The sequence below is a fragment of the Convolutriloba macropyga genome, chromosome 8, assembly GCF_964194025.1.
Source record: "Convolutriloba macropyga chromosome 8, txConMacr16.3, whole genome shotgun sequence".
Lineage (NCBI taxonomy): Eukaryota > Metazoa > Xenacoelomorpha > Acoela > Convolutidae > Convolutriloba > Convolutriloba macropyga.
Genome location: NC_134475.1, coordinates 56394989 through 56422838, shown reverse-complemented (window position 1 = coordinate 56422838; position 27850 = coordinate 56394989). Strand labels below are relative to the sequence as shown.

Genomic DNA, 27850 nt, shown 5'->3' with positions numbered 1-27850 from the left:
GAAGCCTTTAAAGAGAAAATTAAACAAACAGCGTATCTTAATTCTTTATCCAAACATATTTGGAATACATAGGGAGAAGTGAATACACCAAGATTAAAAATGCAAGACTTCACAATGCAAGCATCCATTGAATAATTGGTCTAAATTGCGTCAGAACTTGGCGTATTATCAACTAACTCTTTATAAATTCTATTTCAATAGAACAAACACCAACTATAAGATGCCACCAGTTATACAAATCCGCACTACAATACTGAACACTAAATCGGTTCCAACTATAAACGTCAACAGACTGGATTACCCTTAGCGAAAAATCAATAATTTAATTCCAAAATTAAAAAACCTCAAATATGGCTTCGTAACTGGCTTTGTGATAAGAACAGAGCCAGCTCTTTCACGAATCAAAAGCATTGGTTGCAGACAACTTGTTGTTCCCACGCACAATATTGGAGGAGTAACTATAGGCTCAGCACGTTTTCTTGTTGTAAATTTTGGCTTACTGATATTTGACACACAAAGATTTGAGTGCTAACATCAAAACAAAAAAAATCGAACGGAGAATCGTTCAGGAGTTATCGAGATTTTTAAGCAATCGGCTGATTTTTACACGCTTCTTGTTCATGCTTGCCGTATTTCTACTGAAATTTTCAATGATTAAAAAAACAGCCGGCAGATTGCCGGAATAGCTGCAAAACAGACTTGCGTGCCGTATAATAGTGACAGAAACAGAGATATAAATTGAAAAAGTTATCGACGCCGCGCACAAACGTCACGTGCACAAACGCCGTTAAGGAGAGGAAGAAATCATTAAAAAAATTTGACGTTTTCAGCTTTGCTGTGTGAACAAATGCAAAATGAAAAAAGCGAGTCAGACGAAACAAGAACGTAAGCGGAAGCAACTCGAAGCGTCCTAACTTCGCACGCAAAACCGTTATTACAGCCAAAACAGTTATCTTTTGTCTCAAGACACTTATTTTTTTTTTACCTCATCAGATTTGATTAAAATGTTTGGTATGATACTTATACTCCATAACGCGAAAGATTTGAGCACTGCCATCATTCAAAAAAGCTTGGTACCGCAAACTTTCAAATTAATAGAAATATCTTATAACGATGAAAATTGGCAGAAATTCTGATGATGGAAAAAATAATAATAGGCTCAAAATACCAACCGCACTAAAAAATGTCTTGAAATAACTCAAGATATTTTTCTTAAGAACTACGAATTAAAAGAGGAGTGATCTCCGCAATTTAACTTTGCGACCTAAAAGACACCGGCAGAGAGCATAAGGCAGGCATCATTCTTAGAAACCAAAATAATTCATCAAAAAAGAGAACGAACAATTTAGAGTAGAGGGGTCATGGAAACACTAAACTTCAATTTTGGTTTCACCGCATTTAAGCATTAAGACAATTAAGATTTACTTCTGTCATGTTTTCGAATTAACTGTCAAAAAGAATTCAAGCTGCTGCAAAACAAATTATATGCACTTTTTTTCAAAAAAAGTCGGCTCAAAGATATAAAAAAGACAAATAAAAGCAAAAAAAATAAACAAAGAAATTGAGAAACATGTGCCCATTTTAAAATTGAAACGCATTATTAGCCTATCAAACACACTGGTATCAATTTCAGAGTATTACAAATTAACACAGCATCGAATAAAAAAAGTTCCACAAAAACCAAACAAGCAAAAAACTGGGCCAATTGGACGAAAAAAAAACAGCTAGAAAGTTTATCTATATGAGCAATTCTATTAAAAACACTTTTCAAGGACGAAAAGTCATTCAGTCAGCATGATCAAAAAACTTGTCTAGCTCAGAAAAAGCTCACTTTCGGTTTTAGGTCAGAGCCGTGTATAAGTATTATTATAACGTATTCTGAAGTAAGATAGAACAACGCCTGCTGAACCGTTTAAACGAATTATTTTGCATTATTATTTTGCATTTAATCAGGTCCTGTTTCGGATATCAGACGATACCAGCCATTTTATGCATATTTGTCAACAAAGACAAGCACAAAAAATATTGACATATTATTAAACTGAATTGAGGGTTATTTGTTCTTCAACAATCCATCACAGGGATTTAGCACTGATGTGAAATTACAGTTTCGCCCATTTTATTTTTTAAAATTAAAAAAAACTCCAATTTCCGGCAAATTTCAGCCCAATTTCTCCAAATCTTGATGCCTTGCTTTTGATCTCTTCAAAAGCCGCGCGTGAACAAAAAATCGCTCGCTTATAGAATTTTTTCACACCTCAATTGCTTGCTATCTCGAAAAAAGAGGTATGAACAAAAAACCACTCAATTCGCTCTACACTTCAATTTTGTTCAGCACTCAAACAGCTTCAATATTTTTCACGCGTTTTATTTCCTGCTTCAAAATTCACTTCAATAAAAGTAATTTAAAAAGGATTTCTCCAAAACTCCTTTTCGAATCGTTAAAATAGATAATCATAACTCCTCATCGAATCGTGATAAATATTGATCACCATTAATCCTCTTCGAGTCGTAAAAAAGACAACGCCCCATACAATTCAAATTCTTTGAATTGTAAAAACAGCAATGCAGCATCGCATATATAAAAACCTTTAAACGCCCTCCCAGCTGTTTCCCAGAACCTTGAATTTCTGAGACCAGTAAAAAATTTGCTTCTCGAAATTAGGGCAAAAAAAGTTAAAGATTTGACAGTTGATCTTGTTTCTTTCAAAATTATTGAAAGAAAAACGCAGTAGATCGCATTAAAATACGAATTACTTTGTTTGAGAGGAGCTGAGCAAATTGACCCGTCGCAAAATTTATCGAAATCAGCAATAAAAAAGTCTCAAAAATACAAAAGTTAACGCTTTTAACTGCAAAATCAGGTTCAATGTTGAAAAAATATCATTTCAAAAAGGAACCAGGAATCACTAAACTAAAAGAAACGGGAAACGGAATCCTTTCAATTGAAAAATGTACTTAGTTCTTCACAATTGGATTTCCTTTTCTAATTCCTTTACGGGAATGACTTGGTGTGCTAATGCAGAACTCTGAGCAACAAACATCTTCATTTAAATTAAAAACTCGTTCTCTATGATACCACCTGTATTCTTACAAGCAAAAATTGACTTGATCAGATATGACAAAGCGATATCGTCATCTATTTGCCATCAAAGGTTTGCCAGTAGATTTTGTTCCAATCAAAGGAAAATTATTAAAAGAAAAACGCATTAGATCGAATTAAAATATGAATTACTTTGTTTGAGAGCAGCTAAGCAAATTGACTCGTCGCGAAATTTATCGAAATCAGCAATAAAAAAGTCTGAAAAATACAAAAGTTAACGCTTTTAACTGCAAAATCAGGTTCAATGTTGAAAAAATATCATTTCAAAAAGGACCCTGGAATCACTAAATTAAAAGAAGCGGGGAACGGAAAATTTTTCATTTGGAAAATATACTTAGTTCTTCACAATTGGATTTCTTTTTCTAATTGCTTTATGGGAATAACTTGGTGTGCTAATGCAAAATACTGAGCAAAAAACATCTTCATTTAAATTAAGAACCCGTTGTCTATGATACCAACTGTGTTCTTAAAAAAACTAACTTATTAGATATGACAAAGCGATATCGTCATCTATTTGCCATCAAAGGTTTGCCAGTAGATTTTGTTAAGAGTAAAACGCATTAGATTGAAAAGTAAAACGCATTAGATTGAATTAAAATACGAATCACTTTGTTTGAGAGCAGCTGAGCAAATTAAATTGTCGCGAAATCTACCAAAATCAGCAACAAAAAATTGTCTGGAAAACACAGAAGTTAACGCATTTAACTTCAAAAGCGGGTTGAATGTTGAACAAATAGCATTTCAAAAAGAACCCTGGAATCATTAAACTGGAAGAAACGAGGAACGGAAAATTTTTAATTTAAAAATGTACTCAGTTCATCACAATTGGATTTCCTTTTCTAATTGCTTTATGGGAATGACTTGGTGTGCTAATGCAAAATACTGAGCAAAAAACATCTTCATTTAAATTAAGAACCCGTTGTCTATGATACCAACTGTGTTCTTAAAAAAACTGACTTATTAGATATGACAAAGCGATATCGTCATCTATTTGCCATCAAAGATTTGCCAGTTGATCTTGTTCCTTTCAAAGGAAAATTATTAACAAGTAATACGCATTAGATAGATTAAAATACGAATTACTTTGTTTGAGAGCAGCTGAGCAATTTAACTTTTCTCGAAATCTATCAAAAACATACCCGTCAGATTGCCGGAAAATAGCCGCCGTTGATTCCAATAAGCATGATAGGGATTGAAAGAATAGAAGATATTGACAACAAAAAGATTTTTGTACAAAAATATTTTTTAAGTCCGATTTATTTTGATGGCATTTCGCAGTTGAACATAACGTACTTCTGTTTCTTAGAGAGAGGCTACAGGGGCTACTATCAATACCAATAAGCATTAGAGATGGTATCTAAGACTTATAGGAACGACTTTCAAATAGCAGGCATCTAAAATTGGGCTTTATGGGTTTATCCCGTTTCTACTTCTGACTTCAATTTTTTATACTGACTCTGTTCATTTTGAATTGCTTTGCTGAACAACTGATGTTCAAATTCACTTTTTGCAGAATGACAGAAGAGAGAAACTAGCCTACAGAAGTCAAAAAGATTTCACGCAAAATGTCGAAAAAGCGGCAAAATGAGGTAAAGCGAAACATTTTTTTCGACGAAGTAAAAAAACACAGCAGGACAAGTCCTGAAGTACAATTCAAAGAATTTTCATTGACTGAAAAACTAGACCTGAAACGGACTATGAATGGATTGGAAAAACCATTAGAAAAAAATCCGATTCAAAAAATCGAAAAAACAGTAAAAATCAAAGTGAAATTGCCGCATGTGAACAAAAAACCACTAGCGAGAAAGCGAATTTTTGTTCAAACACCATTTCCTCACTCTACTTTAAATTTAGGGCAAAAAAATTTCACGCCACAAAACCACTCGCTTTTTCGCTCCATTTCCTGTTTCGGCGTGACCAAAATCACTACTCCAATTTGACTTCAAAAATCATGAAAAAGTTTGAACAGATCTTAAAAAAAAAGACAGCGCCCCAATACAATTCAAATTCTTTGAATTGTAAAAATAGGAGCGCTATAATAGCCGGCTGAGAAGATGAGGGCGGCTATTAATCAGCAACAAAAAATTGTCTGGAAAATACAAAAGTTAACGCTTTTAACTTCAAAAGCGGGTTCAATGTTGAAAAAAATAGCATTTCAAAAAGAACCCTGGAATCATTAAACTGGAAGAAACGGGGAACGGAAACTTTTTAATTTAAAAATGTACTTAGTTCTTCACAATTTGATTTCTTTTTCTAATTGCCTTAAGTGCCTTTCTAATTGACTTGGTGTGCTAATGCAAAATACTGAGCAAAAAAGATCTTCATCTAAATTCAAAACTCGTTCTCTATGATACCACCTGTATTCTTACAAAAACTGACTTGATTAGATATGACAAAGCGATATGTCATCTAATGAATGTTAGGAGGATTAAGGAATCTCCACAACTCCAGCAAGAATTTTGTTTATTAACACGAACAACAAACAACTTACGCCAAGCAGCTTCTATAAAATCAATCACTCAGTCATTTACGTTATCCGAATTAGGGTTTTAAAAATGCATAGCTGAGGTATGAATTAATTGCAAGAATATGCATCCGAGGACAAATAGCCTGTTATAACCGTTAATTCGCTGCAGGGCATAATAGTATGCAATTTTTTTTTAATACTTTAACACATCAGATATTTACATGGCTGAACTCAAATCGATGAGGTGTGATTACAAGACGATTGATTACAGATAGAATTTCAGAAGATGAATTTTCATTTATAGACCAGAAAAACTTCACTGTACGCTTCACCTTTCTTCGTATAAAAGTTCGGTTATTGTGAGGGTTTATACTTCTATATACCTAATAATTTTCACAGATATAAATAAGGAATTTTCAAATGAGAATCTCTCAACAATGATACACAATGCAATTCATCTAAGTTCAGCCAACCGATTTAGAACGAAGAAGGCTAATGATCAAGATCAGCACAACGTGGAAATTATCAGGTCTCAGACAAAAAGTGAGAGCATACACGGCAGATTGCCGGAAAATAGCCGCCATTGATTCCTAAAACCACAATTTGGATTGAAAGAACAAAAAAAGAAAAGTATTGATGTCATTTTAACAATTTTAACAGTGAGCACTATTTTCATTTCATTTCGGCGTTAGACATACTCCTAATTCTTAATGAAAGAAAACAATTAGCATCAAAACCCAATAAGCATTAAGGATGGTTATTGGGTTTTGATACTGACTTGAAACAAAAACTTCAAGTAGCGGGCATCTGAAATTGGGCTTTATGGGATTATCCCAGTTACCATTTTTGATTTTGTTTTTCGATATGGACTTCATGGACTCTAGAGTGTTTTGCTGAGAAACTGCTACTTAAAAACACTCCCAGCCGAATGAGAGAAGAGTGGAACTAGGCTATAGAACTCCATAAGATTTCACGCAAAATATTGATCAAGCTGTAACTAAGATAACGGGAAACAAATTTTTAGACGAAGTAAAAAAACATAGCATTCACAAAATTGCTATTCAAAGAACTAAAATTCAAAGAAATGTAGCTCTGAATTACAATTCAAAGAATTAAACAGACTGAAGACAACACTATCAGCCTCCTTAAAAGGTCCACAAAAGTAAACAGAACACTACAAATATATTTTATTTTTTTCTCTTTCAGAAAAACAGGGCTATCGGATCTACTCTGTCTAATTTCTCCAAGCTCGTAAGACCTTTACACAATTTGAATTTAGACATCAAACGCCAGCTTCGTAAAAAACTACTGACGAAGTAAAAGAACAAACCTTTGGCAGAAATCAATTTTTTTTACGATTTTAGTTATTGAGACACGCAACTAAAACTTGAACACTTCGAAATCTGTCGTTCTATCAAGAAAACATAAATCAGTTTTCAAGAAAACAATTGAGGGACCACATACAAAAAGTAGCAACATATGATGGAAACCAACAAATTTTTGAGAACAAATAGTGTAAACGTTTTAAAAAACATTAGCAATAAGCGGAAGCCCATAATTGCATCCAATTTCGCTTAGTTAGAGCAAGTGAGAGCTCTCATTAATAACTAAGTTACAGAACAAGAAAAAAAAAACAAAAACCGGGCAAGATAAAAAAAATGCACTAAAATTTTGTTTAAATTAGTGGTGTCAAAGTCAAAAAACAGTTAACTAAGAATGAAAAAAAATAAAACATGACTCGTTAGAGGGAGCTGAAACCTGTTAATAGCGAACAAAGTGACAGAACAGCACAAACATCTAAACGGTGCAGAAAAAAATCACTACAAATTTTTGAAAACAAGTCGTGTCAAAGTCCTGCAATCAGTTAAACACGGATAAAAATTGGTATATTTGTTCAATTTTTACTCACAAGAGCCACTTAGATCTTCCGTGATTAGGATAAGTGACAAAACATTAAAAATAGAGATAGAACATGGAAAATCCAGAAATTCGTTAATATTTTTTTGTGAAAACAGCTTTTGTCAAATTCATTGAAACCGTTACTTTTCAAATGAATTCAGCAAAAATTTAGAAGGAGACTAACTAAATAAAAACAGAAAAGTTTGCTTAGAGGCAGAAACAGTGCAGACAAAAAAAAACGATTAAAAAACGAAAAAAAGAACAGATTGTTAATGTTTTTTAAAAACAGGTAGCGTCAAATTCATTAAAACCGTTAGTTTTCAGTTCAAATTAAATTATATATACTTGTATAGAGTTTCACTGAGTTCAGAACTATCATTTATTAAGACTAAATAACAAAGCAAAACTTGAACAAAAACAGCAAAAAAGCACTTATATTTCTCAAAGGCATAAAAAATAGTTAAGAAAAGAAGATTAAAACACGACTCATCAGAGGGCCTTGAGAATTGCCAAAAGCGTGACCAAACAAAAATAACTGAAAGAGCTGGAAAAATAAAATCAAAAATTTTTGAAAACAAGTGTTAAATTTGTAAAAACCCGTTAAATTGATTAAACTGTAACTCACAAAGAAACACAATGAGCACTCCATAACGAGACATAAGTGACAGAATGCTTTAAAAATTACAAAACAATGATAAAATATGGAAAAATCCAAAAAAAGTCAATATTTTCTTGAAAACAGGTAGTTCCAACTTCATTAAAACCGTTAGTTACTAGTTTAAATTGGAAAAATAACTTGAATATACCTGTATAGAGAGTCACTGATACATATCACTATTAATACTAAATAACAAAACAACAAAAACAAGAAAAACCCAAAGAAATCACTTTGAATCATTTAAAATTCAACTAAAGGAGTAGCGTCTAAAAACCATTAGTTGACTTTTATGATTTTGCACAAATGCAACTATACGTTATTAGAAAATGCATATGACCTTTTAAAAGTATTCGTACAGAAAATAGCGAAAACTAGTCAAATTGCCGCACGTGATTCTTTGATCTATAAACGACAAATAGGAGCCCAATAAAAGCCGGCTGAGACGATGTGGGCGGCAATTAATCCGCGTAACAAAGACTGTCTAATTAAAAGCAGAAAGTTTTGTTTCAAGGCAGAAAAACCAAGCAGCTAAAAATCAAAAAAATGGCCACGAATCACTGCTCTCAATAGCGATTAAAATGGGAACGGTAAAAAAAAGTAATACATTATCTACATAAGGAATAAAAAGCCTGGATCTCTTCACTAAGCAAGCGTACAATTGGCCAGTACAAAAATAAACATAACCAACTAATGTCGGGCGAAGTGCTTTCGAAAGACCGGCGAGCGGTTGGCTTTCTCAATAGCCAGTTACGGTTTAGTTAAGGCTAGCTTTAGCTTAATTGAAGTGGCGTGAGGTTAGCGCAGCGGCTGGTGTGGAGAGGTTTGATGGGGGCAACGGTGTTGTGACATTCGCTGCACGATGCCACGTCCGTACGCCCTGAACGAAGTGCAGGGGGATTGGGTGGAGTGGGGGTTCAAACTCTAGGAACCGCTACTCACATAATGAACATACGTTTCCCAACCAGTTTCTGTGAATCACATCCTTGGAGACTAGTGAGCTGAAAGGCTCTAAGAGAACTTGATGCCCTCTGCGCACTGCTTTCTCCATCCCGTTTTTGAGGACTAAGAGTCAAATGGGAGACAAAAAATCGGTCAACCGGACATTTAGCTGAACTACAATCACTTTATAACCGCAAAAACCTCAATAGCCCGCTAGTCTCCAATTGGCACACGTGACTACCAAAAGCCAATACGAGAAAAACTTCCAAATAACCGACCAATGTTGCAACGATTCCTCTCAAACGACTGGCAGGTTCACAATTTTATTGAAGTCTGCTTTCACCGTGCGAAAGGATTAGGAGGAGCGAGGCAATGGTTTTTGCCTGCGGCTTTAAATGATGTCATTAATGCTTATATAGAATACTAGTATTAAAAGCAAAAAATGAAATCAATTTTGATGAGCTTTTATTTGACTTTGAGTAGTAAAGTACCGCATTTGACTATAGCGTGAGTGGTTAAATTTGGGGTGGGTGATGTGATGGGTAGGTGATGGGGGAGGGTTGTTAATTGTGAGTGTTCAAACTGAATTCCTATTCATATCGTAAATTCTTGTCTCAAAGTTTCGATCAAACACACTTGTAGACTTGTAAGTCCTGAGGCTCCAATAGAAGTGCTCAGCAGTTTAAAGCTATCCGCGCTCAACCTCCTTTTCAATTCTTAGAGGAAAAAGTCAAATTTCAGGCAGAGGCAGGAGAAAAATAGGGAGTAAAAAGAATTGCATAAAAAGACAAGCAAGAGCAATATTATCTTTACAAACTTCGTTTGAGAGCATTTAACTCCAAGCTGCTTTGAAAAGTTAATGATAAAATATGGAAAAATCAAAAAAGGGGAATACTTTTTGAAAACAGGTAATGTTGTCAACTTCATTAAAACCGTTAATTTTTTTTAGTTAAAATTGGTAAACCAATTTAAATATACCTGTATAAAGAGTCATTGATACCTATCATTATTAGGACTAAATAACAAAATAACAAAAACAAACAAAACCCAAAAATCACTAAAACTTCCACGAGGAGTAGCGTCTTTCTTAAAAACTAATAGTTGACATTTATGATTTTGAACAACTGCCACTATACGTCATAAGATAACTCATGGCCTTTTTAAAATATTCAAACAGAAACCATGTCAAATCGCCTTACGTGAAAAAAATGCTCTAAAAAATGAAAAATCTATTTAAAAACAATTTCTTCATTTCACTTTTGAAAACTGTTTGAAAAAGGTCACGCCTTAAAAAGATTCGTTCCTCACTTCTGTTACTTCTAAAACATACTACTGCTTCCCTTACTACCAAAATGATTGCACTAATTTGACAAAAGGTCGACAAAATAGGAACAGATGAAATCGCAAAAAATGTCCACGAATCACTCCTCTCATTTGCGATTAACATGCAAACGGTAAAAATAAATGACTAATCCATTATTTACATAAGGAATGAAAAGCCTTGGATCTCTTCACAAAGCAAGCGTACAATTTACCCATACAAAAATTAAACATAACCAACTAACGTCAGGCGAATTCCTCTCAAACAACCGACGAGAGGTTGGCTTCGCCATAAGCTAGCTACGTTTTAGTAAAGCTAGCTTTAGCTTAATTGAAGAAGTGGCGTGAGGTTAGCGCAGCGGCTGGTGGGGAGAGGTTTGATGGGGGCAACGGTGGGGTGACTTTGGCTGCACGAGACCTTGTCCGTACGCCCTGAACGAAGTGCAGGGGGATTGGGTGGAGTGAGTGGGGGTGTACAAACTCTAGGAACCGCTACTCATGCAATGAATATACGTTTCCCAACCAGTTTCTGTGAATCACATACTTGTAGACTAGTGAGCTGAAAGGCTCTAAGAGAACTTGATGCCCTCTGGGCGCTGCTTTCTCTATACCGTTTTTGAGGACTAAAAGTCAGATGGGTTGAACAAAAAATCGGTCATCCGGACATTTAGCTGAACAACAAAAACTTTTAAACCGCCAAAATCTCAATAGCTCGCTAGTCTCCTATTGGCACACGTGACCACCAACTGCTAATACGAGAGAAACTTCCAAATGTCGGAACAATTCCTCTCAAACGATTCTCAGGTGGAAAATTTTACTAAAGTCTTTCACCGGGCGAAAGGATTAGCAGGAGCGAGGCGATGGTTTTTCTATGTGGTTTTAAAGGATATAGTTAATGCTTATATAGTATTCTAGTATTAAAAGCAAAACATTAAAATCAATTTTGGTGAGCTTATATTTGAATTTGAGTAGTAAAGTACTGCACTTGACAAAAGCTGCTTAAAATTGTGAGAGCAAGTGGGGAGGGGTTAAAGTAGGGATCATGAACTTTATGTTTACGAGTTAGTTAAATTTTTTTCCCGATCTATCCTCAAGATGCACGCAGAAAGTTTTCTTAATAATTTATTTTCTTTTGAAAAAACAAGCATTTATTCAACCAGAATATCAACTGAAAACTTTCTAAGTGTTCCAATGACAAAAAACAAAATACAGCGCTGCTCTATAAAGTATCGTGGAAGTAAACGGTATAACCTTTTGCATGAAAATTCCATCATCGACGGTGAAGACCTTACAAATCAAAACTTTTCGTCGACTGTTCATAGGATTAAAGATAATTATATTTAAAGAAATCAAGAGCTGTCAAGGGAAGTCTTCGGTCTGTAGTCGTAGAAATAATCATTAGCCATTATTCAGTTATCTATCATAGTTTCTAAGACCCTTTCTTCCTTAAAATATAATTAATCGAACAGTTTTTGGGCTAATTGTTGGGAACCCTGCTATCCTTGATGCGTGCTTTGCAAATTATTATCTTAACAAAAATTAGTTGCGGTGCCTTCGTAGAAGGCATTGCGGTTCGATTTCTGCAATCAAAACTTGATTTTTTTAAGTTCTAAAGATGTTTTTTAGGAGTTTTTGTGTTCTAATATGCAATTTTATCAACAATTCCCTTTTTCTCTCCTTATTACTGAACGAAGTTTGTGTGTTCTCTTAAGTCAGCTCTTAAATACCATAGAAGCCGGAAAACAGAAATGAGTTGATATAATATTTTTAAATTTTGAATGAATCACATTTTGTTTTGGAAAATCCAGTTTTTATTTAAAAAAATGAATAACGTTTTAATAACGTTTCTCGTCAATGATGAAATTAAAAATGTTTCTCTTTCTTCTGGGCACGCTGTGAAGTAGGTCGAACGACCTCGATGCGTGTCCTGTCCTTGCTTTAAGTTCAATACACTCTGCTGATTGTGCTATTTTATTTAATTTTTTTAATTTTGTATTTATTTTATTTATTTATACTTTGCAAGCGAGGATAAATTAACTCTCTCTCTCTCTCTCTCTCTCTCTCTCTCTCTCTCTCTCTCTCTCTCTCTCTCTCTCTCTCTCTCTCTCTCTCTCTCTCTCTCTCAAGTGATGGGGGAAGGGTTTTAAGTGTGTGGGGGGTTAACTGAATTGCTATTTAACCGTGAATTAATGCCTCGAGCAGTTTCGGCCAAACACCCTTAGAGACTAGTGGGTCGCACGACTCTAAGAGGAATGCTCAGCAGTTTAATGCTATTCGAGCTTTTCCTGCTTATCCATTCTTCGAGGAGAAAAAGTCAAATGTTCAGACAAGATCAGAAGAAAAGTAGGTTGTAAGAAAAGTTGCATAAAAAGACAAGCAAGAGCAATATAACTTTTACAAACTTCGTTTGAGAGCATTTAACTAGCGAACTGCTTTAAAAGGTTATTTTTTGAGAACCCGTTTCTTTCAATTAATTTACTATGCGGAATTACTCTGAACTCGTACTACTTGGCATTCTTTTACGGACTCCGACAGACTAGTACATATTGACTGGACTTTTTTAAAAAAGACTATAAAACGGATACTGTCTCGTTTGATTTGTCTGCATTAATGAACAAATGAACAAACGGGTGAATTACAAATGAACAAATGTAGCTTCGGGTGAATTACTTTCAAACAAAGGTCTCCAATCGAGATTGGATTAGTCAATAACTAGCTGCAGCTTAGCGACACTAGCTTTAAGTTAACTAATGAGGCGAGCATTGGAGGAGGGGATGGTCTTTGAGCGAGGGTAGAGGTGAGCGTGTGGGGTACCGATAGGAATGAGGTCAAGGGCGTGGGGTGGGTAGTGATGGGTGAGAGCAATTCCTGGAGATCAAATGAGGCGGCGTGAGTGGGGGCGGGGGGATAAATGGGGGGTAAGTGCAGAGAGGTGTGGTAAGTAGAGATTTTGGTTGAGTTCGAGTGGGTCAAACTCTATGAATAGCTCTCCACACCATGTCTCAAACAGCTTTGGCAAATAGCATACAGTGACTGACTAGAGGGTGTGCAGAGAACTTAATGCCCTCGATTTTCACTAGTTCACTTAAAGTGGAAAAAATTGGTGGTCAGACAAAAAAAAATTGCAAAAACACCAGCAGGACTAATACAGTTGCTCAATTTTTCGTTTGAGAACAATTAATTGTTCCATAAATTTTATGTTTTATCAGGACAAAACAGGACTCAACACTCTAATTACAGGATTCCACCTAAAAACTGAAAGACGATTCGAGCATCGAAAACGTCCGCTAGATAACACTTCATACAATATTTAAATCATTTACCGTTGCTTAGTTTCAATTAAATGTATATAGAATTGAATTGTAGAAAAAAGAATGCAAAAAACTTATTCTTTATTATATCTTCACAACAAAAAGAGTTTCGAAAAGATCAACTGCAGCTGACTGTCGTTACTTTCAACGGTCGTTCTATGATATCCTCTGAGAATTAAACGCTTCCCTAAATAATATGAATTGTTATTGTAGACGTTCCCAGTGGCGAGAATCTTAGAATTGCAAACATATATGTTAAAAATGTTTCAGCTTAAGTTTCAACTTATACATTTTGCGTAATATTTAAACAAACAAAACAAGATCTTGCCTGGTCTTTTTGGAATTAAGGATTTACCACTCGGACCAAAAATATCAGTATCAAAATCTGGCATTATTATTTTAGACAGTTTGGGATAACTTTACCTAACTTTCAAGGAAGAACTGATTTTTTTAAAATTCATATCCCCCAGAAAAAACTACATTCAAAACAACTCTTTCGAGTAGTTCTCTACTTTGCGACGACTTTAAATGACAGCACCAATGTCTTTCTTATTGTTTGAACAACAATTCTTGCCTGCAATGGCGATTATTGGCTACTTTCAAATTTGAACAACGCAAAAATCAAACTAGAACATATATGCATGCTTGAATTTAGAAACAATTCGAAAGCTTGAATTTAGAAACAATTTGAAATTAATTGGAAAAATTATGAGATGCAATGCAAAAAGACTGCTTGTTCGAGAAGCAAACAGTTACGCGTTAACCCGTCTGTCCTTAGAAACTTAAGCGGCAATGCACAAGTATGGAAAATATTCCCCAGCTCTAACTGAAATGAACTGAGGTCAGCCGCTCCGAAAGCAGAGATTAAGCTAAAATGCATACTTCAATTCAGCTCATGATGAAAGATACAAACATCTCATTTTGTCCAATCCAAAAGTTGTAATGAGGTGTAATGAACAAAGCTAGCAAAAAAGAACAATTTCGACACAGCTTTCGAAATCTGGGATCCGAACATCAAAACATCAAACATAGGCTTCCACTTCTCAAAGCAAGCATTCATACATATAAAGGATGTAAACAGGTTCGAGAGACTTCTGCAACTATTCAACATTAAAGGATAGCGGGTTGATTGTCTGACAGACAAGTGACCTACGCACCAAACTACTTGCCCGTCTCCCTGCTTTGGGGGAGGGGGCTACTTTTGCAGCACCAGATCCCGATGAAAAGACTGAAGCATCATGATCAACAGAACCCACACCGCTCACACCATCGACCGCCGCAAAATTTGCCCCAGAACCCGAAGCGGCCTGTTTCTTCTTATCAAAGGAATTTCTGTCCGAATCACTAACATTTGTCGACTTTCGCCTCGACCGTATACTGCTGGATACCCCAGCAAAGCCCGATTTGGAGATTCCGGATTTATTGCCGGAGCAGGGGGAACTGTTGAGCACATACGAGCTACTGTTCACCCCTGGGAGGCTCGGCAGCACCGCTTGAGGCGAAAAGCACTCCAGCATTGCGCTCTGTTAGCACGCAGGCAGTTTAAAAGCACTCAGTTAACACCGCAGACAAACACTACATTAAGTTATTGTGCATTGACGACACCAAGTTAAGCAATTTTTTTTTCATGGCTTTCATTTCGAGGCTAATAGTGCTTATACTTCATTATCCCAAGTTCTAAATTAAAAGATTCAAAATTTGATTGGGTGCATTTTTTCTTATCATCAAAAACTATCACACGAAACTGGCTATTTGCTATTTGACTAGATATCTGTGCATAGCTCGAGTAAATTCAACAAAAACCGCAATTAGCTGTTGGCAACTTTTGGACAGTTTATGTGAAGTTTATCACTCCAACTGACTAACCGAGAACAGACTGGACTTCCGCTTGGAGCTTCCACCGTGTTTTCTACGTGCATTGGGTGTACTGCCACTACTCATCTGTTCGTCATTGTCCGTAAAGTCGCTCCTCTCGCCAGGAGCAATTGGCTATTAATAACAGAACCCTATTAATTGCAAAAAATGATGTCGCACGAAATGCTCTAAATCATCGCCTGACATATCCGAAAAAAATTTGAATCGGCTCACCTGAAAAGCAACCCAGTTGAGCTGCGAAAGCTTGTCATAAAAGAGAAAAAGCTCTATAGACTTTTTCTTTAAACAAAAAATCTGCCCAATAGACATTTTTCAAAACGAAAACTACCTGAAGAGAAATCTTCAAAAACCCCCCGACATACCAACTTTCGGAAAATCCCACGCCGAGTTCGCAGAATCATCATGGTTTTAAAACATCAACTTCAACAACGTTTACAGAACACTGTTTAAAAACAGCAAATATAGCGGAGAAAAATTTAGAGCAGAAGAACGATCTTTGTAAACTCTTAATGGGGCGCAGTCTTCAGGGGAGGGGGAGATCAACTAATTCACCAAGTGAGCTTCAAATGACGTCATAAGTCATTAAAATTTAAGGTGGAAAAGTACACACCAATCGGCGTATTTTTCATTTGACTTTTACCAGTGAACTGCCGCCCCTTGTGTTCAGCTGCTGATAATTGTGAAGAAAATTTTAGATCACGCGAAACGAAAGAGTCAAGGCTGTAAAAGAGCGAAATATTTGCATAGCCAGCCTCGCCCGTTAGGTGGGGCAAGGGAAGCACATTGAAGGAGCGGAGATAACAAAACGATGTGCAGGGGTGGAGATTGGGGGGGGGGGGGGTTAAGTGAGGGGGTCTGACGTTGGGAGCGGGCGGGGACTAACGTCTAAGAACCGCGCTTCACACCATAAGTATAAGTCTCAAAAACAGTTCCTGTGAATCGCATACTTGGAGACTAATGAACTGAAAAGCTCGGAGAGAATTTAATGCTCACTAGGCGCTTCCTGTTTATGCCGTTTGGGAGAACTAAAAGTCAAATGGGTTAGACGAAAAAACGGTCAAGCCAAAAATTGCATAAAAAGACCACCATGACTAATATAATTGCTACAAACTTCGTTTGAGAGCAATTAAAAATCTCGAACTGGTTGGGGTGGGGGATAATTGGCATGTAGTATTTTTGGTTGAGTGGGGGACATGAGGCTGGGAGGGGGTACGTAAAATCTCCAGTTTGAGAAGACAGGAGGGCGTGGCGTATGAGTTATTTTGAACGAAACTTCTCAAATGTTTACCTTGACTATTGCCAGAGGTTACTTAACTATTGCACATCAGGAACACAGTCCCTAAGTAAAGCCCAACATTGGAAAGCAGAAGTCACAGTTTGAAAAGAAATAAGACAAAGTTCAAGTTATGATCAAATGAGCTTCAAGTAAAATCTTTTATAATACCAATACTCCTCCGCGAAAGTCGAAGAAGTGTCACGTTTACAATAATGCTTCAATTTTCATTCGAGAGCAATTAAATAGCAGGAAAAATATATACAGGACCCAATTAATACCAAAACTTTTTTGAGGGCAAATTAAAACCTATTATATTTTACACAAATCATATTGAAACGAACTACTTTGATTGCACATTGATACCTGTCTTTTCTGTCGAATTTTTTATTCCGTTATTAGTAAACAGATCAGATGGCTCTCGCAAATTTGAAAGCAACGATACAAAAGAAGAGTTAATACATTATTTCAACATGCTTTGCTTGAGTGAAAAAAAAAGAAACTGCTGTTAATATTAGGGTTCAACATTAACGAAAAGAAAGCTGAAATTTTGTTTTCAGTTTCAATCGCAAGCTCCGGATGCTGCCTGCTGACAACCAACGACAGAAAACATATCCGGCATATTGCCGAAAAATAGCCACGATAGACGCTTTTGGCCTTCCATGAATTGAAACAACTAAAGAAATAAGATAGAACGATTGACCACCAGTCCTTTAATATACCACTAGACTTTTTTGGTTACATTCGGAATGTCATTTTTACGAGACACATACGCTCTATAAGGAAAAAGCCCTAATGGAGGTTCTTCAAAATTAATATTTGAAATTGAAAAGTCAAGACTCTAATACTCAAGAATTAGGGCATTCATAATTTTGAAAAAGTTCATTCATATACGTTTGGCACCATTTAGATGCACACTATTGACCTTTAATTAGTAAATGATCATAAAATTTAAAGTTCATTCAGTGAGTTCAGAAGTATTTGTTTTGAGAGGGAATCGCCCAATCGACCTAAAAGCAGACGAAATAAAGTCACGCACACAAATTTTAACTGCAAAGCACTAGAAATCACTGAAATTGAAAAGTCAATTCCAAGAAGTCAGGTCGCAAGAAAGATCGACGGAGACGACAAATTAAAAAAACATAGCAGGACAAGTCCTGAAATACAACCCGAAGAATTAAATGAAGAACTTAGAAGTACTATGCCTGACCAGGAGATCATATCAACAATGCCAGCCAAAACACAAACAAAATTATCAAAAAAAGTTGAAACTAAAACAATCAAACAAAACAAAAATATACTCATCGTTAAAACTCCTGAAGGCAAAATTTCATCCCCTTAAACATACCCATTTCAAAAATATGTTCAAAACCAATTTTTGTATTTTTGTTGGCCCGTGAAGATCGATGAACTCAAGAAAATCAGATTCAACATTTCAGAACTCAGTTAATGAAATGTTGCTGAAGATCGTTATATCAATATCTTAAGAACCATTTCTGTGGCTCTAGAGGCTATCCAGTAATCCAATTCCCAGCCTTAAAAAATTCATTGTCTCATAAAGATCGATAAACTAGGTAAAAGACAAAAAATTTTAGACAAAATTTCAAATTTTATCAAAAAAAAGAACTTTGTTCTATTAAGAAGTTTAAAACAATTCCATTCCCCCTTCCAATTACGTAAGAATATAAATATACTATCAAACCCTGGAGGAGGTTACCTGTTACTGCGCAAGAAAAACTGAATAAAAGACAACTCTTCAAAAAAACTTGCAAAACCTGCTCTGAAAAAAACTGCAAATTTAATCAAATTTCTAAAATTCCAAATGTTAAATTGTTGGAAACAATTCCATTGACACTAACAACAATGCAGTGACTTTTTTTATCAAATCGTTGAATAGGTTTTTCGGCCCTTCAGGCTGGACAAAAACCAAACATTGACAATAATTTTTGGACAATTTGAAAAAAATTGCAGATTTCATCAAAAAGACATTAAAATGTTGAAAACCGTTCTATTGTTACTGAAGATTATGCGGTGGCCTATTATCAAACCTTAAAGGAGATTTCCTGGCCCCTGAGGCTAGAAAAATTCGAAAAATACATTTTTTAAAAAAAAAGAACTTCGAAAACAATTGCAAAAATGAGTATCATTTTTTCTGTGTTTGTAGTACCAAAACATATAAATCACAAATTGGTCATAACTAGGAGTTTTGTCTCGCAAAAGACCTTCATCAACTTTTAAAAACCTCAACCAAAGACTAATCACACAAAAAACACAAGAAAAACATGAAAAATTGCACCATTTTGAGCTCAATACTCCTAAAAATGGCCTTTTTTTTTACATAAATTAAGGTCATCCCAGCAGCTGCACCAGTCTAAGCACTTGAAGGACTACTAAAGACCACTTTGGACCTCTAGTGAAACTTAATGCCCGCTGGGCTTTACCTGTTTATCCCGTTTTGAAAGATGAAAGTCATTGAAAAATGTGTGAAAACATCTTAAAAAAGACAGCGCACCAATACAATCCAAAGTCTTTGGCTTTTAAAAAAAAACCACGATGTCCCCAACAATAACCGCTATCCCTTCTCGGCTATTAAATAAACCCTTGTGAGTGAACAGGCTAAGCTGGACGCAAACTTAAGTCTAGGCTTGAGTCAAAATTTTTTCTTACATAGATATCCCTAAAAATTAAATGATTCCATTTAACGTTCACATCCAAACATTTTACAGTTCAGCTGTCACTTATTGAGAGAATGTATAAAGATAACATGCAGGAAAGGCCAAAAAACGAGATCGCGATGTAAACCGTAATTTAACCCTTACACTCTCAACTAAACCTTCCCGTTAGCATGCAAGTTGTTCCAGGAGCCACCACTTTTTATCGATTTATTTATTTTGATTAGACGTTGTCAATTAGAAAATTATGTTCCCTATTTACTGAGCAATTTTGTTCCCTATTGCTGAATCTTACAGAAACCTTTAAAAAACTTTTAAGTCTGCGAACAGTTTTTTTTCACAAAAACGGATTTTTTCAAATCTCAATTTATAGTTCCTGACTAAGAATATATAATCAGTCGCGTCATGGAAGTTATCCGATATCAAGCTGATCATGATGTAGTTACCTGCTGTGCTGGGAAACATTTGATTGCGCCACCGAAAGATAAGGAACTGCTGGCATTGGAGGTCAGAGAGCTGGTGTTTCCTGCTGTCTGGAGGGGTGGCATTGGCGAGGGAACTGCAGCGCCTGGCAACTGGTGGATCACGTGACCAGTTGGAGGGGGCCCCACTTGAGGGTAATTGGCTGCTGTCGATGTCACCAGTTGTTGGCTGTGATATGATTGCTGGCTTATTCCTCGGCCCACCTAAGGAACCATGAAAATCAGTCACATGGAATAATGAAATCAGGTTAAAACGCTCTTAACCAAACTCGTTCTTAATCTGAGACCGTAGAAAACAACAAATACGATTAAAACTCGACACCCTTATAATTGGGCTAATTGATTGGGGATATTTAAAATCCAATCTCATAGTAGACTGCATAATATTTGATACATATCTCTCTCCTCTCATCTCACTAATTTTCTAATATCGCAATAGTGTGCATTGATTGTGATATAACACCAATTCTGTTTGAGGCAAAACAAGCTTTTGTATATATGGATTAGTTTATTCACTAATCCATATAGACATATATAAAAATTGGGAGGGGAGGGGGGTTGGGATGTAAATGGCACCTGTGGCATGACATTTTGTGGCGTTGGGGTGGTTGCGTTTGCGACACTGGTGTTGGTTGTGGCGAGAGTAGCTGTGCTTGTGGCCCTGTGAGGCAGGTTCCTGGGCGGCAGAGCGGGTGGCACTGGAGGCGGCTGGCTGGAGCTGGGCAAGGTGTCCGAGATGGCGTAGGCATTCACCAGTTGCTGTTGTGAGGATGATGAGGCGTTGGTCAACCGGTTCAGAGACGTAGAGGAGCCCTGGTTTGATCCACTGTGGTCCGAGTACCTAAAAATCCAAGTTCACCACACTACTTCAATCCGTGAATAAAACTTGATAGAAATCGATTGATCAGATCTTGCTGACGAAGCATTTTGATAAGCCATCCGAACTTATTTTAAACGTAACTAAGTTATCTCAAGTTTTTGTCTAGAATATCAAGAGCTTGCTTATCTGTACCAAATGTATCATGTTTCGTTTCACTGGAAAGTAATATCCAGTAGCAGTATTCCAATCTCAAAATTTGTTCGAAAATGCAGTCTACTAATAGCGGTCGTTTACTTAAAATTGCTGCCGTTACCGTTGTCAAGGAATTAAGTTCGAACGAAGAAATTTCAATTCGTTACCGGACGTAAACAGTAATTACTCCACAAAAGATCCCAGCTACCTTAAATATGCTGGTTGTTTTCCATTAAAATTATGAAGAGCAAATCACTTAACATAATATGCCCGGAAAACGAAATTTCAGCTGCCGAAGTAATAGAACATTGCGATAAAAGAAATAGGATGATACGACAGATGATCATCTGTGATATAATTGCAAACTAAGTGGTTAGAAAGTATTTTGGCACTCAGAGTACGCTGTCATCTTAGCCTCGATTACCCACTTCTTTTTTTACCTGCATCGGGATTGAAAAATTGAATAATAAGAACACGTAACAAATTGCATTCGATAACTTTCTAAAATTGTTCTATCATTACTCCCTTTCTAGCTCTAATCAAAATAGATCAACACAACTTCCCTTCAGGTCTAAAGAGATACGCCTCCAATGCACGAACAAATAAAAAGCACGATAATAGCCAGACCAGTAGTTAAAATATCGCATCTATTCTGTTCCCCCCCCCCAGCTTAGTGGGAATATATGTTTTATGACCTCCAAGCGCACGTGCATTATTTTTACATAGTAACGTGCTATATAACAGCACATAATTTGTAACTGGGGGTCATAAAAACACTTGGGCGGGGGGACAGAATAGATCCCAAATATCCATAGCTTCTGCTGAAAAGCTTTTTATTGGATTAATCTCGGCTGAATTGGTGGCACCAGGTTAAAGTTTCAGACGTCAAAAAGTGACCATGGTAAACAAATAAGAGCCATGGTGCTCGCGAGAACGTCTGAAATGTGGGGCTTAATAGAAATCGACAGCTGAGAACAATCATCTGTTAATCCACTACAGAGTGAAGGGCTTAATGCCGTTCTGGTGCGATTTTTTTTTATTGCAAACGTTGAAATTGAGAAAAGATAGCCAGATGGTTAAATATTTACATATTCTACAATAAATTGATTGTACCTAATTTACGCAGAAGTTAATTACGCACAAAAATGTTATTATTGATATTTCACAAACCTGCAACTTCCGAGAGCCCCTCCACTATTAGATTGCAACAATGAGGATGCGGAGTGATTTTTATTGCCTTGGTTGTTTAGCCCAGATGCGTTTGAGTTGTTCAGACTCTGGGCGAAGAAGTGTTGAGGACTAGCTGTTGATGTTGACGTGTTGTAGATTGCAGAGTTAGCGAGGCCATTTAAAGACCTTTTAAGTGTGATTGTACGTGAAGCCGCTGAAAACCATCAATTGATTGTATTCAACCGCAAAAGCTTACAATTTGTTAAGGAATTTGGCTCAGAATTTTCGAATTTTTAATGTGCAGCACATGTTTATTTTTAATTATCATCAGATCACTTCAGGCTAACTTGACTTGTATATTCACTATTTTTAATTAACAGCTGAATAGTAAAAGTATTGAATTAAAAGCTTAATACTACTATACTGACCGCTGAAAATGAAAGCAAAAAACTAACTGAATCGAAAATAAGTTCATAGGGCGAATGATCACATCTTAAACACAAAGCGGTGTAGAGTATAAAGACTTTCTGAAGAGATTCTATAGTAAAACTATACGAAAAACGATGATATGCAAAGCTAAGCTGGTGTCCCAAAACAAGCAAACAAACAATTTATCGAAAAAAACTTTTGGGCTCAGGGAACTTTTAAAATCTTTCCTGTGCCCAAAAATATCGGTATGACGTTGAAGATCGGCTGTGTTGCGTCATAGATATTACCTCCATTACAATTGAAACAAGTGCCAACACAGAACAGAGGCTATTGCCGAAGCTATTCTTATCTATTCGAACTTTTCGTTTCTTATCCTAGACTAAATATTAACTTTCCGTCTACCGGTTTTAAGTAAAGTTGGCCAGGGATTCAATTGGAAAACCAATTTTCCATTCTATATAAAAATATTAAATCATTTTTGTGTACAATAACAAATATAAATTGGATATTTGTTTAGCACCGTACCCAGCGGATGCCAAGAGGCGTTTAGCATAACTCAGCACCTTTTCAGAGCAGTTCAAAGTCAATCTATATAGCTGATTACATGCTTGAAATAATTTTTTCATGGGACTTTTCACAAAATTGAATAGCCAAAAAGCAAGGACTACTATATTTAGACAAGAACAAAATCGATGAGAACCTACAACGTTTTGCTCTAAAAAGCGGCAAAAAGGAGGCTCCTTTTCGGAATCAATAATCAAAAGCCCACAATAAAGAAGGGTTTTCAAAAGTTTCAAATCACGGAGAACAAAAAAATAAATATAACCGACTAACGTCGGGCGAATTGCTCGCAAACGACCTGCGAGCGGTTGGCTTCGTCGCGGTTTAGCGAGGCTTTAGCTTTAGCTTAATTGTGGGGGGGGGGGGCAACAGTGGGTGGGGGGTGAGGCAACAGTGGGAGGGTTTTTTGACTGCACATGGCCCTTACGGCCTGAACGATGTGCAGGGATGGGGATTGGGGTGGGGGTGACGTGAGAGGGGGCTTATGAGGGGGGGGGGGGGTTGAGTGTTGGGGGGGGGGGGATGTGGGAGGTGTCAACCTCTAAGAACCGTCCTTCACACCGTAAGTATAAGTCTTCAAAGTTTCTATGAATCGCATATTTGCAGACTAGTGAGCTGAAATACCCGCTGGGCAATACCTGCTTATCTCGTTTTTGAGGACCAAAAGTCAATGGGACAGACAAAAAATCGGTCAAGCGAAAAATCGCATTAAAAAAACCGACGGACAGGACGAATAAAATTGCTACAAACTTCGTTTGAGAGCAATTAATTTCGAAAAAAGAATGAAGCATTTTATTTAGCCGATTGCTTTCACAGTCCCTTATAATTGAAACTAAGTCAAATTTCGCTAGAGTTATAGAGAATTCGATTTCGAGTAGATTTGCGAATTTTCTAGGTTTCTGTTAATTTCTCTATAAAGGGCTTCGTTTTTATTCATCTAACTTCATCAAGTGAACTCGTTACTTCTGACTGTTAAAAGCGCATTATTTATTTTGCTGGAATGCTATTTTCTTGCCATTTTAGACTATTTCAAATTTCGAAATCATGCAGCTCAAATAGAAGCAATTTAGTTGTCTTCGTGTCGGCATCCAAAATGATCCTTAAGACATTTTTTCATGCTGCAACTTATATAGATTCTTCTAATTGCTCTTCTGCATATAAGAACTCCATTATTGTATTGTGGCTGAGCATAGTGTTTGTATATCTTCACAAGCAACTTGCTGCTGTTATTTTTTGTTTAAAAAACTGATTACATTTTTGCAAACGAAGTATAAACGTTCACGAAATGAAACTTTGTCACTTTCAATACCTAGGTACTTCGTGAAAATCTGTTGCCCAGTACCTGCTGCGCTCATCTTTTCAATAATCGTCGGAGAACAAGCGAACATTCGGCTTTCAGCCACTTTGATACGTGCGTTGAGTTAATCTCTTTTACCCAAAGAGAACAAAATTGGCAGAAAATATATCTTGAACTTTGACTACATCTTTTGGACTCGAACATAACCCCCTTTTTACTATTTATTTTGAAACTGGACAGCAGCAAGAGACTTTTGTGATGGAATGTTACTTTTGGATTCGAGGAATAGAAGTTTTATTGGGGTGTGAACGGACGAAATAAACTGAGATCAAACCAATTTCTCCCCCTCTCCCTTTTTATTCGGTGGTTGACCCAAAAACTCTTTTTCCAGGCTTTATCAATTTCACACAGCAGTTCCATGGTCTCAAACAAAAACAAAATTAAGGAAAAGAAACAACCAATTGCAATTTTTCTAGGAAACTATTCTCCTTACCGTTAACATAACAGAAGAAAAAGACAAACAAGAACCCCGTTTCGATTCTATGTAAGAAACATTTCTTCTTATCATTAACAACATTGAAAAACGAGCACATTAGGAAAATTAAACGCGTTAGGAAACATAAGCATTAAGAAAAAAATACAAATAGTTTTTCATTAACATGACATGAAACCGAAAGAAAAAGACGGTTAATAGCAATGAATATTCCCTTATTGCAGATATTGTTAACATGCCTTGAACCTCCAGGAAAAAGAAAGCTGCGGAACTTAGACAGGAAAAACAAAATTCAACGCTTTTGAACTAGACCAATACTTCGTCAGGTCTGAAACAACAAATGCAAAATTTAACTATTGATGATTTTGATTTGCGTTTCAAAGTTTCTACACACACTTAACCCTCTTCTACCCCGATAAAAAAGACAACTTATATAAAGTAGTTGTACTCGACCATCAATCAAGCAAAACAAACACGATACGAAGACTGGGGCGCAAGCTTTGACGAATGGGTATGTTGTAGATAAATTTGGGCGTACTCTCAATTTAGTAGTAAATTGTCAACAGATAAGAAAATTCCCCATGATATTGCAGCCCGCATTCACGAGCTAGTCTCTGCCACAAACAGCAAAGAACATGTCGAAAGTAACAACTTTCAAAACAGCAGATTTGGACCTAAAAGCCCTCCCAGACCTTGAAACGATTTGCAAGAAAAAGTACCTACACTCCGCTTTATTTCTGTCAAGTTCCGGAAAAGATGGTCTGAATTGCTAACACCTATCATTGAGGGCTGTGATTCTCAACGAAGTTCACCAGAAAATTGGAAAAAACTCTGTGCGTTCAGCGCGCTAGCAACAGAGGGGGTAAGAAACACAAACAGCAGCAAGAACGGCTCATGTTGAGTAGTTTTGAGCTTTGGAAGAATGGCGACTATGATGGGCTATGATTCGAAGCAGCCTCAATGAAACACGCCAATGAAATACATGACTCAATGGATTCACTTGCAGCACGTGCAAATCTCTTTGCCTTCAAGGCCCATTTGGACATGCAAAACTCTTGTCTGCGGATGGAGTGGCCCCTGATAAAGAAACAAAGTTGATGAACTTGCATCCAGCAGAAGTGCCACCGAGTGAAACTAATGATTACAGTAGTTACGCTTATTAGTTTGACGAAGCGTCTGTGTTTACACAATTGCAATCTTTCTCAAACTTTACAGCAGCCGATCCATCCAAAATGTATCATGAGCACCTACATGCCATAACGTGCTCAGTCCCCGATCAGTCAAAAAATCTATTTCAAGCATCACATAATTAGTGGATTTGGCTAGCACAGAGCAGCTCCCCAGTTTCGTTGCTCCAACTTGTTGCTCTGCTTCGCTTACAGCGCTGAAAAAGACAAATGTGTACGGCCAATCGCCGTGGGATAAGTGTTTCGACGTCTCATAGCCAAATGTATTGCGCAAGACGCCAGTTCTGAGGCTGTTGAACTTTTTTCATCCAGAAAACATGGCGTGACAGTCAAATGCGGCGCTGAAAGCATTGTACGTGCAACAAAGCAAACTTTTCAAAAGTTATTGAACAACGAAAAACCGGGCCTACTTCAAACCGACTTCCAAAATGCTTTGAATTCTATTAATAGAAACAGTGGGTTAGATGCAGTGCAAAAAATTATTCCCGCTTTAGCCCCTTTTGCTTCTTTTTGCTATTCTCAGCATAGCAAGCTCTTTTTAAATTCAACTTACATTCAAAGTCAATCAGGAGTTCAACAATGAGACCGGCTGGTGCCCTTACTGTTTTCTTTAGCACTTTGGCCTATTATCAAAGAATTCGACAAAAAGTTAACAAATCTTATGCAGAATTATTGCTAACTTGATGATGAATTATAGCAGGAACGGAAGAAGCTATGTGGATCATAAGAAATTTTATCAACTCATGGCAACAAGTGTGGCCTTGAACTCAGAAGAGACAAGTGGAAATTGTGGTCCACCACGTGTTTTAATGCTGCTGATAGCAGAATAAGGAAAAACAGCCAATCAGGAATCGAAATCTTGAGCGCAACATTTGGAACACCCACTTTTATTGCATCTTGTATAAAAAAACGGGTTAAAAAACTCGAGATAGTATTAGACAATCTAGGCTATTTAGAGGAACCTCAATGCACTCTTGGAACTTTGCGTAGATGTCTGGGTGCACCTAAATTGGTGTATTCGTTGAGATGCAACACTCCGTCCCCTGAGAGTAACAAAATACTTGAACAATTTGATCATCTCCAACGAACTTTTGAAATTATATTGGGTTCTGTAATCAGCAAAAATTCATGGGACCAAGCATGCCTGCCAATAAGCAAAACAGGAGCTGGAGTTCTACGTTCTCTGAACCAATTCAAAGCTGCTTATGTCGGTTCCTTATCTCAGTCAGCAAACAAAGAATAAATTACTGAGTGAACCCAACTCACGAAAGTAGTTTCAGATTTAGCGGAGAAGTTTAGCACTTTGGTGATTCCTCATTTGACGCAACAGAAAATTCAAGAACAATTTGACAATACAGCTCTAAGCAACCCTCTTGAAGGTCAAACCTCTACCAGAGAAAAAGCTAGACTGCTATCTCTTTCCCTCCCTCAATCAAGAGCTTGGTTGACGTCAGCACCTATCCCCGCTCTTAGCTTACACCTTCAACCTAACGAGTTCCGAGCTGCCTTAAAATACCGTTTAGGAATTCCACTCTGATTCGGAAAGATGTCCATATTGTAAAAGAGCTAATTTGGACATATTTGGAGATCATACCGTCTCATATCAGGGGGATGGCGATATCTCTCGTCATGACAGAATACGAGACACAATAATGGCAGGTATGTGAGCAAAACATCTGCCGGAAAACAATTCAAGTCCAGG

The 27850-nt window shown here is 36.7% G+C and overlaps 1 protein-coding gene across 3 annotated transcripts in view; it reads right to left on the bottom strand.

The window, feature by feature from the left end:
• LOC142344848 (arf-GAP with GTPase, ANK repeat and PH domain-containing protein 1-like) overlaps nt 1-27850 on the bottom strand; it is an 89265-nt gene that overhangs the window by 44402 nt on the left and 17013 nt on the right. For 2 of the 3 annotated variants that reach the window (XM_075396866.1, XM_075396867.1), the window contains exons 7-11: nt 22182-22395; nt 20576-20840; nt 19964-20203; nt 15564-15686; nt 15047-15220 (exon numbers count right to left, since the gene is read on the bottom strand). In XM_075396866.1, the coding sequence (XP_075252981.1) occupies nt 15047-15220; nt 15564-15686; nt 19964-20203; nt 20576-20840; nt 22182-22395 (1016 nt within the window). The remainder of the gene's footprint in view (nt 1-15046; nt 15221-15563; nt 15687-19963; nt 20204-20575; nt 20841-22181; nt 22396-27850) is intronic. The other variant, XM_075396868.1, reaches the window with a different exon arrangement.